The 17,914-nt window shown below is 37.5% G+C and overlaps 1 protein-coding gene and 1 long non-coding RNA gene across 4 annotated transcripts in view; one reads left to right on the top strand and one right to left on the bottom strand.

The window, feature by feature from the left end:
- The window catches only part of LOC128026355 (attractin), a 49,406-nt gene extending 31,776 nt beyond the window's left edge, over positions 1–17,630 (bottom strand). For 2 of the 3 annotated variants that reach the window (XM_052613415.1, XM_052613416.1), the window contains exons 1-10: positions 17,126–17,600; positions 13,218–13,301; positions 12,612–12,725; positions 11,429–11,557; positions 7,788–7,990; positions 2,340–2,508; positions 2,143–2,233; positions 1,753–1,999; positions 781–964; positions 148–302 (exon numbers count right to left, since the gene is read on the bottom strand). In XM_052613415.1, the coding sequence (XP_052469375.1) occupies positions 148–302; positions 781–964; positions 1,753–1,999; positions 2,143–2,233; positions 2,340–2,508; positions 7,788–7,990; positions 11,429–11,557; positions 12,612–12,725; positions 13,218–13,301; positions 17,126–17,388 (1,639 nt within the window). In that variant the 5' untranslated portion in view covers positions 17,389–17,600. Of the gene's footprint in view, positions 1–147; positions 303–780; positions 965–1,752; positions 2,000–2,142; positions 2,234–2,339; positions 2,509–7,787; positions 7,991–11,428; positions 11,558–12,611; positions 12,726–13,217; positions 13,302–17,125 lie in introns of all 3 variants that reach the window. The other variant, XM_052613414.1, reaches the window with a different exon arrangement.
- LOC128026369 (uncharacterized) lies at positions 3,209–7,121 on the top strand. Its single transcript, XR_008186409.1, has 2 exons — positions 3,209–4,364; positions 6,424–7,121. It is a non-coding gene; the product is annotated as an uncharacterized LOC128026369 (long non-coding RNA).
- Positions 17,631–17,914: the final 284 nt, after the last annotated feature.

Here is a 17,914-nt window from a genome sequence, read left to right as displayed (position 1 = left end):
GCTGGGCGAAATGGCCATTTAATTAATTGCTCTTCACTACTGTTTAGCATTATACTGTAGATTACTGTACATATTATCATACGCAGAAGTACAGAAAACACTTGTGGTTTGAAGATTCAGGTGACAAAGACTGCGTCTGGTACTCACCTATGCTGTATGCTATGAAGTCTGAGGAGAAGCACTTTGCCCCATGACTCATTGAGGTGTCATTGTGTGTGTTCCCTCCAAACACCAACATGTTCCCGCCAGCAATCACCGCTGTGTGCAGGTAACGGAAAAAACCACTGTCCCTCAGAATCAACCTACAGATTAATCAGAGACATCATTAGCAAGAAACCCAATTATGAAAAATAAATATTATGATTTAACAATTTAAAATAAGTAGTTATCATTTTAATACATCTAAAAGGCAATATATTCCTAAGAAGGCAAAGCTGAATTTTTCAGCATCATTACTTCTGTCTTCAGTGTCACAGGATCCTTCAGAATTCATTCTAAAATGCTTTTTCAGGATTATTTGATGAACAGAAATGTCTATATTTACTCATATATGGTAATATTATGATTTCAAATCATTAAATATATATATATATATATATATATATATATATATATATATATATATATATATATATATATATATATATATATATATCTTTTTACAACATTGGATTAAAAAACGCTAATAAAGCAGGCTCTCCATTTTAAGCCTAGCCTTAAAATGATGAAGTCAAAAAGTAATCAGTATTCAATTAAACTGCGTAATGCTGCTCAACGCACCACATTCTCTTGTCCACATCGTAGCGGTACAGGTCCCCGGCCAGGCCGTATTTATTGGCACTGAAAGCTTTATATCCTCCATGGATGTAGATGGAGCGGGTTAGAGGATCATACACACTGCTGTGCCCATAGCCACCCTGAACCAGCGCCCCACGAGTTTCTAAAACACTCCATGTGTTCTCTTCTGCAAAGGGAACAGTAAAAAGTACAGAATGAGAGATGAAGTGTGAGTGAAAAAAACAACAACTAGTTCTCAAAAAAAAAAAAAAGGTTACAAATATATTTGATTTTGGTCTTCCATTACAACACCAGAGGGCAGTAGAGTAAACAATTCCTGCAAACAGTGGTCTGATAATTGTCGCATGAGGAAGAACTACATTAAGGTTTTGAGACAGGAGTCTAATTGAATAAAATGCTTGATTTCCCTAGAAAAGGTTTTGCATGCTGATTTCAAACCACACTGCAATTCATTCACCTTTAGAAACCAAAAGTGAAAACCAGCCCCAGATACTCTCTCTCTCTCTCTCTCGATCAAAAATGACAGCAACTATCAATCATGAAAACAACCTCAGTTTAACACAGATTGAAAACGGATATAAAAAGGGCCTCATTTTAATTTTCTGATGAATGACAAGTCTCTGTGGTACCTAGCGAACTGATTCATCAGACAGAAACTGGGTCACAACTGTTCACTGTGAATTTCAGTCCGTGGTAGCACTCAATATTCTGAATAGGTGCTTTAACTTCGGATGAATTCTTCCTTTCAAACAGCTAGGCTGAATGAAACAGTACACAGGTGTCCTGAGGCCGGTTTCTAAAAGATCTTTTTTTTTTTTTTTTTAAATATATATATTTATTAATTTTTTTAAAGACGAAAGATGCTAAAAAGGAAAACGTGGTGTAGCAGCCATGCGATGATATTCAAGGTATCGCCTAGCTGTTGAGCATTTCACACTATTGTGCACTACTGACCAATGTTGTACTGCTGCACTTGGCTGATGTATCCGTAAAGAGGGCAGTGTCCGAAGATGACCAGTATGACAGGCTCTGATCTGTCGTGGAGCTGGACAGTGTGTGCAGAATGGCCCACAACGGCATACTGTTCTTTAGCATGCGGATTCAGCAGAACCCACGACTGGTTCCGTGTGTGGAACACCCAGAGTTCTGATGTCACGTTTCCTGTGGAGTCAATCTTCCCACCGTACATATAGATTTTATCCTGTACGCATGCACACAAAGACAAATTACTCATCAAATCACAGGTTTTAGAGAAACAGGTCTCAGTGTATGTAAGGAATAAATACATTGGACTGTAATAAAGTTGTGGAACACTATTAAACCACCTGTCGTTGATTAACAAACCTCGTGCAGGGAGAGAGAATGACCGTAGCGTCCAGTTACATAGTTGACGGACTGGTTTAACGACATCCAGCTTTGAGAAGAGATGTTGAACCTGAGGAATAGACACACAGAGTAAAGGAGAAAGCAAAACTGTGAGCCTGTGAAGTTATTATGCTCCAGTGCGTTTTGGTTTAATATGTGTGTGCGTGTGTACTCACGCAGTCACCATCTGGTAGTGTGTATAGTTAAACACATGTCCACCTATCACCCACATCACGTCTTCATGAACCACAGCCTTATGGGACGCCCGCGCCAAGCCATGCCCACTGTATTCCTCACGTGTCCAGAAGGAACCATTTGCTGGTACTGTTATTGAGCAGTCCAGGCCTAAAATACACACACACACACAGATACAAGCTGTCATTAGGGCAGGGTGATAAAATAACACACTGTACTAGGGCTGCACGATTAAACAAATGCGATGGTCATGTGCATTTTATTAGTAAAGCCGATTCTGTAATCAGCAGTAAATCATCATCACCTGCGTTCAGATGGAGCAGCATTTATTACAAAGAGTCGTAGTTCATTGATAAGTTACGCCCAAAAAAAAAAAAAACCCCAGCCTATTTTATTGCATGATTTTCGAGTGTACGTGAAAATACCATATTAAATAACATGTTTTTCCTCCAAATAGACTTCATAACATCAGTCAAGTGTTTGAAATAAATCCTTCTGTGAGATGATGTGATTTCTTAAAGGGGCGGTCACATTACACTTTTCGTTCCGTTGGCTCCCATTCATACGCATGCGAATACGTTATACCGGAAACACAAGCTCTTGCGAAAATTTCTGCATTTCGCTGCATTCCGAAGTTCAAGTTTGGTGAACTCTGACCTGCGAATTCACATTACATGAAGACGTGGGACCAGTAGAAGATCTCCTGGGTTTCTTCTTCAGGGCATATTTGGATTTTCAGCGCGAGAGTGCCCTCTGGCCTTTGGATGGAGATTTACTGCTGATCACAGAACCGTGCTTCTCTGAATGAACCGCATGAAAATTGCAGCTTCTGTCGAATCATGATTCCGATTCCATTTTTAATTAATCATGCAACCCTATACTGTACAATTTGAACGTTTGAGGTGTTTTTTTAAGCAACTATTACATAAATACATACAAACAAACACAGCATGGATTGTTTATAAGCTAGGACCAATCAAGGGCAGTTTCAGCATTAGGGTGACAGGGCGACACATCACCAAAGTGTGAAAGGGAGGGATTTTTTCTATCACATTCAATCACAGCGGTCACTTTTCTAGACTGTTTGTTCTGCCTCTGGATATATAGTCCAATCTTTATAAAACAAGAAGCACAAAAGGGCTGTGCTTAAAAATATAAACCATTACAGCAAACCAGGAAGGAACTTGAAACATGAGTCAGTTCTGAGTGTGGCTCAACCTGCTGTTCACAGACTGGTGATTAAACACTTCCACAGGAGAGAGATGGACAGACAGAGCGAGAGAGCGGGCCTTAAACTGAGCTTTAGTGGCCATTGTCATAATTACCAGAATTACAATTAAAAACAGTTCACGTCTTTGTCAACCTTGGGATTGCTAGTTGGAAAATACCAATTATGAAACCTCAGTCTTGTGACGTAATACATAGTGTCCAAATGGCCACAGCCTCAACAGTTATAAGCAGTAAGGAGGAACACATTTGCTTCATATGCCATTTTTATTGTAGCTGATGCTGATGAAGTCAAAGTCATTTTTGTTGACCTTACCTATTTGGCACGTAACTCGCCCCTGTGCTACAGACGTAAAAGATACATCAACTTTTATACTGGCAGTCGATCCCTGCTTTATTTTTGGTACAGGCAGGATTTAGACCTCTAACAGTCTTTGTACAAACCTGGAGTCTTGTTAATGTGTGCCAAAATGTACATTTTGACACTAAATTGAAGGACCTTGAACCACCTGTATTTGTACACATTTGGCTTATCAGATCTCATCACAATCAAGCCAAGTATAAGAACACAAGCCGTTCTCTAAAATACAGGCCTGGGACAAACATTCTCTGTACACAGTGTACCATCTATCAAGCAAACCCAAACAACACTAGAGGCGTAGAGATTTGAGGAAGAAATCAGTAGAGGGAGATCTGTAGTCAGTAAAGTGAGAGGCAAAGAGGAAGAAGCCAGGAAACAATTAGGGAAACCAAAAAAAGATCTACACATTCCCAGAACTGTGAGTGAATTACATTTATAAACAATTTTGATAATGAACAGATTCTTTAAATGACTCAATCTCACAGAATAGCTTACATACAGTTAGGGCTGTGACGGTGGCTGATTTTTACCACCGTGGTAGTCATGGACCAACAACCGCTGGTGGTGCGGTGTTGATAAAAAAAAAAAAAAAAAAATTGTATATGAAATTGTATAAAAAAAGTATGTATATGTGTATATGCGTGTATATATATATATATATATATATATATATATATATATATATATATATATATATATATATAAAATATATGTGTATATATGTGTATATATATATATATATATATATATATATATATATATATATATATATATATATATATATATATATATTTAGTTAGTTAATTTAGTTTACGCGCATCTGGAGGTCTTGCGGCGCGGTAGAGGCGAATTCGCCTCATTCGCGCATCTAGTTACAGGAGATTCTGAGTTATGAAAAGGACCATTGCAAGCTGACAGCGACCGGCTTTTGTGGTGGAAAATTGGTAGTAATACTCCCACCTTGCGCAGCTGGACCTGAGTGTCCCTGGGACATCAGTGCGGTTGGAGCGTGTCTTCTCAACAGCTGAACATATAGTGAATAAAAAATGCTCTGTTCTGGACCCCGAAAATGTTGATCGACTTGTTTTCCTTTCCAATAAATTTGTAATGGCCCTAGCCTTTTTGCGCATTTCATTATGCCTGCCTAGTGCCGCCTGGCCTAAGGCCCAATCCCAATTCTATTTTATAATTCTATTTTATTTGCAAACATTTCTTTGAGTATCATGACAGTTAATATGAACTCACAATTGAATGTAACATAAAACAAATGATTAGTTTTCGTTAAAATCTTTATTTATGCCAAAAAAGCTTACATTTCTGTGTCTTTTTGTTCGCTGTAACAGCCATATTGCTGAGATAATTCATACCCCTTCGTTTGAAGTGTTGTCCCGAAAAATCTTTGTTTGAAGGGCTATCTGGCCCTTCCCCTTCCCCCTTCTCCTCCAGCCAAAAGAGAATCGAGACAAGCAGTGGCGTAGCCACGGGTGTGCCTGTGCCACCCACAGTGGCAGCTGGCACACCTAAAAATAGATGCAGAATTATTTTTTTATAGTCTCAATAAAAAAATGTTTACTAAACTTGGGCTATTGTTGTTTACTTAAAAAATATATATTTTTAAATCAACCCTTTCACACGTAAATTACAAATATTTTAACTAACCCCTTGTTTCCATGGCGACACGTCATGATTGTCACGTGACACACCGCAGCCACGCTTTTCATTTTATTTAGTTTTTCATTTTCTATTAAAATATATACACAAACTTGCTTACCATGTCAACTATTTGATATTCCGATTCTTCGTTTAAAAACCTTTATAAAATATCCTGATCTATAACAAGATGAGCGCTGCAGTTCAGAGTCCTGTCAGCCGGATTTAACGTACAGCACTTGAATTCCCCAGTTTCTCCCGAAATACATGAAAGTAAGTGACTGTTGAACTGGACGAAGAATAGAGTAAACTTTATTGTTCTGCTATGCGTGTCTGATATATGAATAAAACACTTCTGCAAATTACATTTGAATAGATAGTTTTTGCTGCTTCCATAGACATCAGTGTGTATTTTACAAACTACCAATGTATTGTTTTACTAGTGATTATGTATATTTAAATGTATGAAACCTAAAATAAACATTATGTGGTTGAAAACATTGCATATTAATTGTGATATATGACAAGCGCTGAGCGCGTCCGTCTCTGGCTCAGCGCCAGCCAACGCGCGGAAGCTGTTTGAATCTGGCAGTTCTGTGACGCCACTGAACATTCTAAATCATTCTCTCAGGGGCACAGAAATAAGAATCCAATACATGGTGCAATAATGCTCAAAATGTTAAAATGTAATTTACATTTTAAATTATTTTTTTTAAAATATATCTGCCGACATTTGGACTGCCAACCAATCAGCAAACAGCAGCTGACTGTGACCCCAGCAGTCTATGATATAATCAGATAATTTTTTTGCAAAAATTTTTTTTTAGCAAAAAACCTTGGCTTGATGGACAGCCGGACACAAGGCCTTAACGTTACACCTGATGAGGATGTTTCTCCCTCCCCGGGCCCAACATCAACAGACAGTGTTGCCAGATTGGAAATGTCCAAGTATCGGACCAGAAGTTCAAAATTATCGTATTTGGAAGAAAATTATTACATTTAACAATTAACAACATTTTGACACGACCTGCAAATTACCACTAGGAGTATGGTTGGACGGAAGCAGTGCGACAAAAATACTATCCCATAATTTTGCACAGTAATCTGACAATAAATGTGGCACACCCAGATTTTCATATGCACACCCAGAGTCTCTTTTCTGGCTACACTACTGGAGACAAGAAAGGTGAAGGGCTAAGGGGTAGAATTGGGATTGGGCCTAAGTGTCGGTTACGTTCAATAATAAAAAAAAACAAAAAACAACAACACATGGCTTGTTTACAAGTCCATTTAAAGTTTCATTTTTTGAACAGTTGTTTGAAATGGATTGAATCATTATTTAAAATAATCTTGGAGATTTTTTAATTGCCTAAATCATAAATGCAGCCGGGGTTGAAGCCTGCAGTGATCTTTTGTTATGGCAGACGTCCCCTCTGCTTGTATATTTTTTCGAGAATGTTGCACTCATGTTGCTGTTTGTTATTCTGCACAAAACTTCATGCCAATAAATAAGAAACATTGCTGACTTGTGCGTTTCCAGCGCTCTCTTTACATTCTTCCGTTATTTGATGTTGAAAAAGGAAACGTCTTTTTTTTAGACATGGAAAATCGATTTTACAATCTATTCAATGAACACCTATGTCTTAAAAATCGGGAAAAAAAAAAAAACACAAAAGTGACAGCCCTACAATACACCCTCTCTAACGGACACGAGCGACATAGCACGACATGTCCTGTATAGACACTAGACAGACTAAACCTGTCGCAACGCGGTTGTGTTGCGTCAAGTTTACTTTTCCACCAACAACCGTCACAGCCCTACATACAGTATTCAAGCCGCTGATGGATATTCTGTACAAATAACCAATTTCATGCCCCTTTTCTATTCTCACGATAGCCGTGAATAACCCCAGTAACCACAGCAACAGTGACTAAAAAATAAATATCAAAGATGCTGACTTGCATAACACCAGAATGGTGATGGTGATTTTCACTGAACTCACTCTCAAAATGCAGTTGTGAGTGTTAAAATGTATCACTCTTGTTCATAAATGAACTCTGAGTGAAAAGAATTGTACTAACCACTCTAAAACAGAATTAACCTCTAAATGTGTGAATTAATGAACAATGATTTTCTTATTTGTCCGGTAGCTTACTGTCATTCTTATGATTGAGCCATATGACAACTTACCTTGCCATCCTGGTTTGCATTGGCAGCGTTTGGTGGCCATGTCACACTGTCCCCGCAGAGGGACGCCGCAGTCAGAGGAGCAGTAGGGCACATCACACGCCTCTCCTTTCCAGCCAGCCTCACATTCACACTGCACAGAGTCACTGGAATTCCCCACATGACACTCTCCACGATCAGAGCAGTTATTTGGGCACATATTCAACCTGGGAAGAGCAGAAAGACAGAGAAATCAATGAAACAAGAAATCTCACATCTGTATTGATAAACTAAGCTTAAATTAAAATTGCTGCATCATTGACAGAGCTGCAAAAATAAAGATTGTTTCTGGTCTACCATTGTTTGGACAACAATTTCATCTTATTTCAGGGAGCCCCACCCTGAAATAAGATTTATTAACAACAGCTGGATGACATTAAAGGAAAACCTTAATAATGTGATACAGCATGCAAATGAAAATGCATTTAAATTATATTTAAAAGCTGAAAATGCTTTGAGCAACATATTTGTTTCATATTCTTTTGCCACTAAAATGTTAGTCTGTTCTCTGCTATTTGTGTCAACCTAAAGCTTTCTTCGTATCTTAACTTTGTAACTGATATATTTTTTAGCCCAGACTAAAACTAAAACCATTTAAATCCTTTTCAGTAATTGAAATAAAGCAGAAATGCAAATTTAAAATAAATGTAGGATTTAAATAAATATTTTTTCATACAATGGCATTTCAAAACATGGCAACATTTCAAATGATCAAAATAAGTACTAAAACTAAAATTAAAATGCAACATGAAAATATAAAAAACTAATTCAAAATATTATATGAATGCGAAAATAACAGTGTTCAGGCAGTCAACCTAAAATTGGTGTACTTGCAGTGTCTGCACATTAGACAGTGATAGAAATGTACATATACATTGATTAAAAAAGTAAAAATAATCTTTTTTTTTCTTCTCCAGTACAGAATTATGACTGAAAATATATTTTATATTAGAAATCTGCTTTATTTGCTGTTTTACTAAAGTACATGAAAATCCTAAAAACAGAATTTTACATGGTGATGGGCAGAAAGCGATATCAAAATATAGACAACAGTTTAATCATTTTGTAATCCGGAACAGACAAAAGCCCTTATATTATCTGCTTCCAATATACAATGATTCAGACTAACAAAATTCATTTATACAAACATGCCAAAACCTACCGTGCTTCCTTATTCAAACCTTCAATTGCCTGATACAGAAATACATAGGCCCCATTGCACGATTTTGAATCTTATTCATCATAGATACTGAACAGGGCTGACTTCAGTTTAATGATATTCCTTGCACCCACCAGACCTTATGTAAGCCTATTGTTACACTGTTTGTTTGGGCATCTACCTTTTCAAGAACACAGTCAGACACTGTACTCAGTAGACATTGGACGCTGCCATTATTGTCTGGTTAATATTTTAACTTCATCTTGAGCTTTTGCAGCTCAAATTTATCTTTTAACCAACTTGAGGTTTGAAGGAGGAGCTAGTTTGAGCTTATTTCAGTACAACCTGCTTCAACATTCGCCTGAACAGGAGTGTGTAAGAAGAACAGCTGCACTGGCTCACTCCCCTCTACAGCTGAACATGGGAAGAAAGGGACGGCAGAGAATAAGAGGCATCTGTCTTTCAGTGTGTGCCAGGATTGGTGTTTGATGTTCTATTGATGCTGCACTCCAGTGTTTTTTTGGGTCCCTGTAAATGCAGTCACTATAGAAACCTCCCGACTTCACACGAGCAGTCCCTGCCACAGACACGGAGGTCAAAGACATCTGCGCTTCTTCTGTCCCGCTCTTCTTAAATTACTCTGACCTGCATTTTCTTGTTCTCACTCTTGTTCTCTAGAGCACAGAGCCTTAAAGGGACAGTCCAGCCAAAAACTGGTCAGCATTTACTCACTCTCGGTCTCGGGTTTGAGTTAGGTTCCGTGAAACTCAAAAAAAGAAGTAGAACTCCAATAGAATCTCATCTGCATGTTTAAACTTGACATGTCAAGATCAATCATGGAGCAAACAAGAACCAAGGATGTCTATTTTTTTTTTTCGATATAAGGATTTGTTTTTTGTTCTGCATTTAGTATTCGTACAGTATATATTGTTTACAGTGCATGTTCATTGCTATTCAAAAGTTTAGGGACAGTTTTTTTTTTGAATACCGGATTTTAGCAAGAATGAATTAAAATGACAAAAAGAGAAAGACACTTTTATTGTTACAAAAGATTTCTATTTGAAATACTTTTTGTTCTGTTTATCAAAGAATACTGAAAATAAATGCATCATGGTCTTCACCAAAATATTAAGCAGCACAACGGTTTTCAGCATTGATAACAATGATAAATGTTTCTTGAGCATCAAATCAACATATTAGAATTAATTATGAAGAATCGTGTATCATTTAAAACTAGAGTATTGATGCTGCTTTGCATTGTAGCGATAAATTACATTTTCAAGTATATTAAAAATAAGAACAGCGATTTGAATTCTTATATTATTAGAAAACATATATATGTTTTAATCAAATAAATATTACAGAAGACTTCTTTCAAAAACCTTGAAGTGGCTGAAACAACAAACTGAACTTGTAATTTCAGCACTGAAAACTTCTCCTTTTGTGGTTCAAGAACAAAAGACGTCATGCAGGAATGACATAAGAGTGAGAAAATGATGACAATGTTCTATTTTAGGTGGACTATCTGTTTAGGACACAACCACATTACCCAGAATCCTCAGATCTCATCAACAGCCATGGGTAACAAAACCTGACCCTGTCCCAGCTCGCAGATGGCATAACTACACCATCATGCAGACACAAAGTAAAGTAAAGGCCATTCAAATGCAGCCATGTATCCATCATATAATGACACCTTCCTTCCAAACACATATGTTCTTAAATAACCCGGTGTTCAGAGGTTAGGGAAAGCTTTGTATCCAAGTTGTAAATTAAGATTCAGTTTCAAAGTCCAAGACTGTAAAAAGTCTGTATACAAGAAAATAATCTCTGTTCCAAAACCTTGCGAGCTTCCAGTGTCACATGACCCTTCAGAAATCATTCTAATATGATGATTTAGTGATCAATGTAAAAAACAGGTAATATTTTTGTGGTAACCTTGATGAAGAAAAAAAAAAAAAACTATTAATTTGATATATAAATCTTTTGTAACATTACAAATAACCTTGCTGTCACTTTTGATCAATTGAATGCATCCGTTCTTAATGCAAATATCAATTAAAAAAAACTGAACGGACCCCAAACTTTTGAACTGTAGTGTACTTATTCTAAGTTGTGCACATTTTGCTAAATTAAAAAATACACAGCACATATAAAAAGAGTGACCCATTTCCATTTCTATTTGGGTCCAAATCCATTTCTATTGATACTTTTCAGTCTATCTGCTATCTTGGATTTCACTGACCTCAACTCTATGCAGACACACAATACTGCCTTAGCATAAGGAAAAAAATTGATGTTGCTGACCAACTTCTGGAACAGCTGATGGAAGCATTCCCACAATGCCTTCAGATGCTGTCAAAGCAAGCAGCCCACTAGGTTTTGGAACAGAACTACAGTACAGTTATGATCATCAGCCTGTTTTGGTCCAAGAATTGAAGCTCACCTGTAAGAGATGTTGAAGCCAGTGAGATTATATGCCGCGTCACTGAAGAAGTGCAGCAGGGCAAAGCCTGACTGTGCCACCACCTCTGGGACGGTCTCATTGCTGTAGCTCTCAGGAATTATTAAACCACTGGAATATGAAAGAGGAGAACATAGAACACTTTATACCTCAGCAGACAGGGAACCCAACAGATTTAATAATTTCAGCACTCATTTAACTGTACTATATTAGAGTGTCTGTGTCCTTTTTCAAAAAGTGTTAGGGTTGGGTTTTTGTAGATGTCCTGTCAAATACTGTACAAACTATTGGAGTCAATTTCCAGGTTCATACTTCTACTTGCAGGCTCACCTGAGGTCAGTTGCATATAATTAGCTTCTATGTGAAGACCATGTCTTCAGAACTAGTTTGAACAATTAGCAGTTAGCCAATGTTTTTTATTTTTTTTTTCAAATAAGACCATTTGTATGAAACAGACTTTAAAAAAAAAAAACAGTTTTGAAAGGTAAAAAAAAAATCTAATTAAAATATAAAAATAATATAAATATATATAATTTTTTTTAAGTGGAGAAAATAAGTCATCTGAATTTTTTTAATTAGATTTTTTGGTGTTGTCATTTTTTTATTTTATTTAATTTTTTATTTTTCTCACCATCGATGCATTTATTTGATAAAAAATACAGTAAAACAGTAATATTGTGAAATATTATTACAATTTAAATTAACAGTTTATAATATCAATAAAAAATTATAAGTAAACATTTTAAATGTAATTTAATGCATCCTTTCCTGGAAAACTAAATAAAATATTAATATTCCTCCCTCAAAAAAAAAAAAAAAAAAAAAAAAAAGAGAGAGAGAGAGATACATTTTAAAAAAGTTTGAAAGAACAGCATTTATTTGAAATAAAAATATTTCATAATATTAAAAATGTCTTTACTGTGATCAATTTAATGGATTCTTGCTGAAAAACAAATAATTAATTTCAATAAAATAGCTACAAAATAGCTCAGCTATATTTCCTAGTGTACGTTACACTGGACGCTTGTATTCAAAATCAGCATCTGATGTGGTGTAAAGATCTTGAGAGCTGAAGAGCATTCTAATCTGATCCAGGATTAACAGATCACTCCCTGAAAATCTCACACCTCGTGCACACAGAAATAAAGAGAAATGACCAGAATACCTGAAGGCAGCAAGTAAAGGAGAGTAGATGGAGTCTCCATCATACACATACAGATGATCCCAGCTGCACTCAGTGGCAAAATGCTCAAAGCGAAGCCTCAGGATTGAGTTCGGCCTGTCAAACAAAAACAGCCATCAACCACCATAACCCACACAAATACTATGCATTTGATACAGATGTCTTCTACATGACCCAAACTTGACAGGAGCTGACAAATGATTAAAATAGGCAATGAATCAAAATGTGTATTATGGAAATAATTAATAAATATAGGATTGACATTAATTTAAAACTTTAATTAATCACATGACATAGCGATTACTTCACTGCATATTAATACTGATGAAAATTAAGGCATTATATTACTGTGGCAATAAATAAAATAAAATAAATTAACTTTAATTTATACACCCTAATGGGGGGGGGGGTGATGGAAGAGTAATCAAATGTTATTTGAGTGATAAAAGAGGAACTGATTTTAAGTTGATGTCAAATGTCAAGTTTAACATTACTGTTCCGTTCATCTCAGGTTATAAGTTAGGTTCAGGCTTAACGTTCAGAGCTCTAATCTGAGAACGAGTGTTTCCTTTTTAGGCCAATACTCACTGTCCTTCAATAAGCCACGTGCACTTGGTCTTGTATTTGTAGTTTCCTGGTCCATCAGAGACATAACCTGAGGGTCCCGTTAGCCTGTGTATGACAGACACAACATTATTAAACCAATCAGACCATGTTTGCTAACACGCAAATGATATGAATCACCTACAGTTTACAAATGATGTAAAGCAAGTTTAACAACCCTCAGTAAATGTTTAAATGGGAAGCTAAATAACAGGCGTGTCTCACTTCAAGATCCAAGGGTCAATAGTGAAAACACAAGCGCAGCGCAGGACTAGATTCAGAAGTAATGCTGTAAACAGAAACTAACTTAGAAACTCTTAAGGATAATTCCCTCCCTGCTTACTTAGTCATCATTTACAAGGAAGTCCCATGGGTTTGGAATGACAAGGTTGAGTAAATGACAGTTTTCTCTCTTTTTTTGGTACAAATCAGATTTTCAGCATGATTATGGTGGCCAAAATAATGCAAAATAATTAAATTGTTATGATATATATAGAAATGTTTAAAATTTCTAACTATTAATGATCAATCATTCAATTCATGGTTGATTTTAGGGTTGGCACAGTCTTCGAGGAAAAATAGTCAATAGTTACCGGCAACTGTTTGGTTGCACACATTCTTCAAAATATCTTCTTCTGTGTTCAACAGAAGAAACCCATTCATAAAGGTTTGGAACAACTTGAGGATGATTAAATGATGACAAAATTTTCATTTATGGTTTAACTCTCGCTTTAAAACCCCATCATGTTTTAATGGAACCTAAGAAACTCCCAAACACCCATAACTTTTTGTGGCAGTAGAAGCTACGCGCTGTGCTGTGTAGTGAATGACGAGGCTTCTAAGCCCCTGACTACAGTCGCAAGAAGCTTTGTTAACATAAAAAAAAAACCATATCATTAACACACCCACAATCCTGTGGGAGCTGCACATACACTCTCCAGCAGACAGCTGTGACAAACACACATAACCGAGACATGGTTCCCGACGGAGCACAGCAATCTTCCACCCAACCGATTAGATCATCATTCAACAATGTCCAAATAGAATCATTAACAATTAATATCACATCATGGATGTCTTCAAATAAAGCACACGCATTCAATAACGGGCAAAAGGATAAAGAATAATTGAACTGTTGTGCTTTTTTCTTGTCAGTTTGGCAGTTGTCTCCATTCAGCTTTTATGATGATAGAAGACAGCCGAGTGAACGTCAGAAATGCCTGTCTGCCATAAGTGATTTCAAACCTTGGCCTACAGAGATATAGACTTGCTAAGTGCAGACGGAGCTGCTGAGAGATACTGTGAAGCTGCACGCAGCAGTTTAACAGAACAAACCATCATTAGGTGTTCAGCAGAAATGCAGTGTCCGGTCAGGGTGACATTCTTGGGCAGGAATGGATGTTTCTTGTGTTTGCGGTTGAGAACAGTCAGGCTTCTGTACTTCAGCAAATGATCCACTAAAGACAGGCCATTTACTAAAGCACATCCTGTTGCTTGGAATTATGAACGGACCAGCAAATTAAATAGCACAGCACACAAACACACAGCATCATGGCTTTCAGACAGGATACACATCCTCTCTTTCTGTGATTTCATACACAGGGATGGAATTCTATTTATAGATTCCTATTATATGGAAGAAGAAGAAAACAAATCCGTATGTACTAAGACACAGTTGGCTCTTCCGTGTTCACTTTCAGACATACTGCACTCATTAGAAGTTGTGGCCTAATGGTTAGAGTTGGACTTGTTACCCAAAGGTTGAGGGTTCGAGTCTCGTACCAGCAGGGATTGTAGGTGGGGGGAGTGAATGTACAGTGCTTTCTCCACTCTTAATACCACAACTGAGATGTCCTTGAGCAAGGAACCGAACCCCCAACTGCTCCCCGGGCTGTCCACTGCTCCGGGTGTGTGTTCACTGCTGTGTGTGTGTGTGTGTGTGTGTGTGTGTGTGTACTTGGGATGGGATAAATGCAGAGCACTAATTCCAAGTGTAGGTCACCATCATATATCACGACAAAAGTTTACATGGTGGTTTTACCATGGTCAGTATCCAGAAGCATTTAAAACAATGACGCTCGGATCCCCATTAAGCACGACACCATCTAAAAACAGCACCGGTGCATCCAATCACGTACTTCATAGGTACTACATTTGAATTAGGAATCCTTCACATCACAACCATTAAACACGTATGCTCCATATAACATGAATATAGGCAGTATAAATAAAATTTGGATGGTTCTACTGTAATGTGACCTACAAGCATCTGTCGCAACATTTCACCGTCATTCATAAATCTTCTCCTATGGCCTCATGGGACAGTAAAGTGTCAGTCGAATGTGCACTTATTTTATTTTTCGTCTACTGTTTATCAAATACTATGAATTCGGACATACATGTACTAGTCTGTTTGTGTACTGTTTTTTGGTATTCTATATAGTAGGCAAGTATCCGATTTCGTACGCAGTGCATGTCTCATATACAAAGCCTCTCCATATCAAAAGTCACACATCCAATATCATCATTTTATCATAATATTATTTAGAAATATTTCTTTTTATACTACAACAGTATTTATTATCTTCTTGACATGGCTTTTGATTTTATATGATCACTTTTCTTTTTAATTTTTGTTTAAGTCTGTATAATTTCATGATGTTCTTTCATCATTTTTAATATATTTGTATATTTCTATTTAGCTTAATTTTTTTCCGCATTTAGTTTTAGTACAACTTAAACTTAAGTAAGCTGCTAAAGCAAAAACGTCTAATCTGTTATGTTTTTAATCTACCATTTATATTTTATTTTATTCCAGCTTTATTTCCATTACTGAAATGTAGTTGTCTTTTTTTAGTTCAATCAATAATAGCACTGGGTCTAATCGCTGCACAGCATCAATGATTAAACATCACGTAAAAACATCAGTCAGATTGTGAAAGAATCTGTGTAGTGCCCAAAAAAATAACAACAGAATATTATTAAAAGATCGCTCTGATGCCCACAATATACCCAATGTACATTTGCTGTGCAGAAGTCTACACAGAAAAAAAGATCAACTAATTAATCTATACCACGTTGTGTATATTTATTCCTGGTCCTTAGCAGGAAAGGAACATTACTGAACTGAGATGAAATGGCAGAATGTTAGGAACGGTCTCTGCCTCCAGCATGGCTGTGTTAGATTCATGATTGGCACCACATGATCATTTGGCTTCAGTCTGCCTGTCTCTTCTCAGCCATTCGGAGCCTGGTTCACCCCATATGACCCACAGCCTCCAATGTAGCCAGTGTCTCTGCCAGACTTTGCCCATCAGTGAGTCTCGTCCCATGATGGAGCAGCATTCATACTCCAATGAAACCATAAAATCCTACTGTTCTTTCGTCAGCTTTAAGCCAATGTCGAGGAGTTACGAAAACACCAACTCTACCACGGTACTACCAAATAATTATGACTCAAATAGACGCACGTCATTCTAGACAACACCTCAAAGTTTATCCTTTGTGGATACTAAAATGTAAAAAAAAAAAAAAACGTTGAAACCCATTTATACTTTTAAATGTATAAAAGAATAAATACTTCACAGGACCCCCAATTAATATTTTAAATATAGTCTATATAAAACGTTGAAGGGTTCAAGACTTAATCGGGGGGTCTGTAGAATCTAAATTAGCACCCTGTTAAAGAGCAGTTAATGACGAAAGTAAGTTATGTTCTGATGACAGACAGCGCAGTAATTCCCTAAGGAAATGCCCTAAGATGAGCTTTCATGATACGCTGTCTATATTACCATACGTAAACCGAACGATGACAGAAGTTCCAGCGAGCGCTGAAAGATCTTCGTGTACATGTCACGAGCATCAGCTGGGACTCTGAGCCGTGTGTGTCTCACCTGAAGCGGCCGCCGCAGTGCTGGCACTGCTCCCCGACCCATCCCGGCTCGCACACACACACGCCGCTGGCGCTGTTACACTGGCCGTTCAAGCAGGGTTTATCGCACTCCTTCGCCTCCGTGGCCGCGGGTAGACGGACCAGTCCGCTGAAGGCTGTGATGAAGAGAATAGATCGTAGCACGTTGCCGTGAAGGCCTATGCGAGCCAGGCCGAGCGTCAGACACCAGCCCCGGCCATGGGCCCTCCGAGTCTCCCCGGCCATTCGCGCAGATACGGCTGACAGTCGGTGGCGAATCGGTTGCTACTCACTAGCGAATGACGGGAGACAACGGATAGCGGTGTCGTCGATGCTGTCGGCGGCCCGTGGTTTCGGTTTGAGGACAGATTGTTTAATCTTTTCTTCCCGTACACATCTTACCGATGCTTAACGCTGCAGTACCGAAACGCATATTGACACCCGGAAATGACGAGATCTCGGCGAGATGCGGAAGTACGCATTTCTTAATAAAGAGCGCGGAATTGAATGTAAACAAATGACCCACAGCAAATAATATAAACATAGAGTATAATAGAAAATATTTTCGGAATAAAACAATATGATAATAGACACGTACAATGCAGCAGAAGTGGTCTGTAGGATATTTACGTGGTTGGGACATAAAATTATAAAGCAAGCATAACTCTCTACAAATCTTTCTAGAATTATTTTCATATTTAATCGTATGTGATAAGGAATATTCCACACATTCTGGAGGACCAAAAATTCATTTAGTCTAGAAAATCTAACC

Source organism: Carassius gibelio, chromosome A13, assembly GCF_023724105.1.
Source record: "Carassius gibelio isolate Cgi1373 ecotype wild population from Czech Republic chromosome A13, carGib1.2-hapl.c, whole genome shotgun sequence".
In the NCBI taxonomy this organism is placed as follows: Eukaryota; Metazoa; Chordata; class Actinopteri; order Cypriniformes; family Cyprinidae; genus Carassius; species Carassius gibelio.
This window is presented reverse-complemented; position numbering and strand designations above follow the sequence as displayed.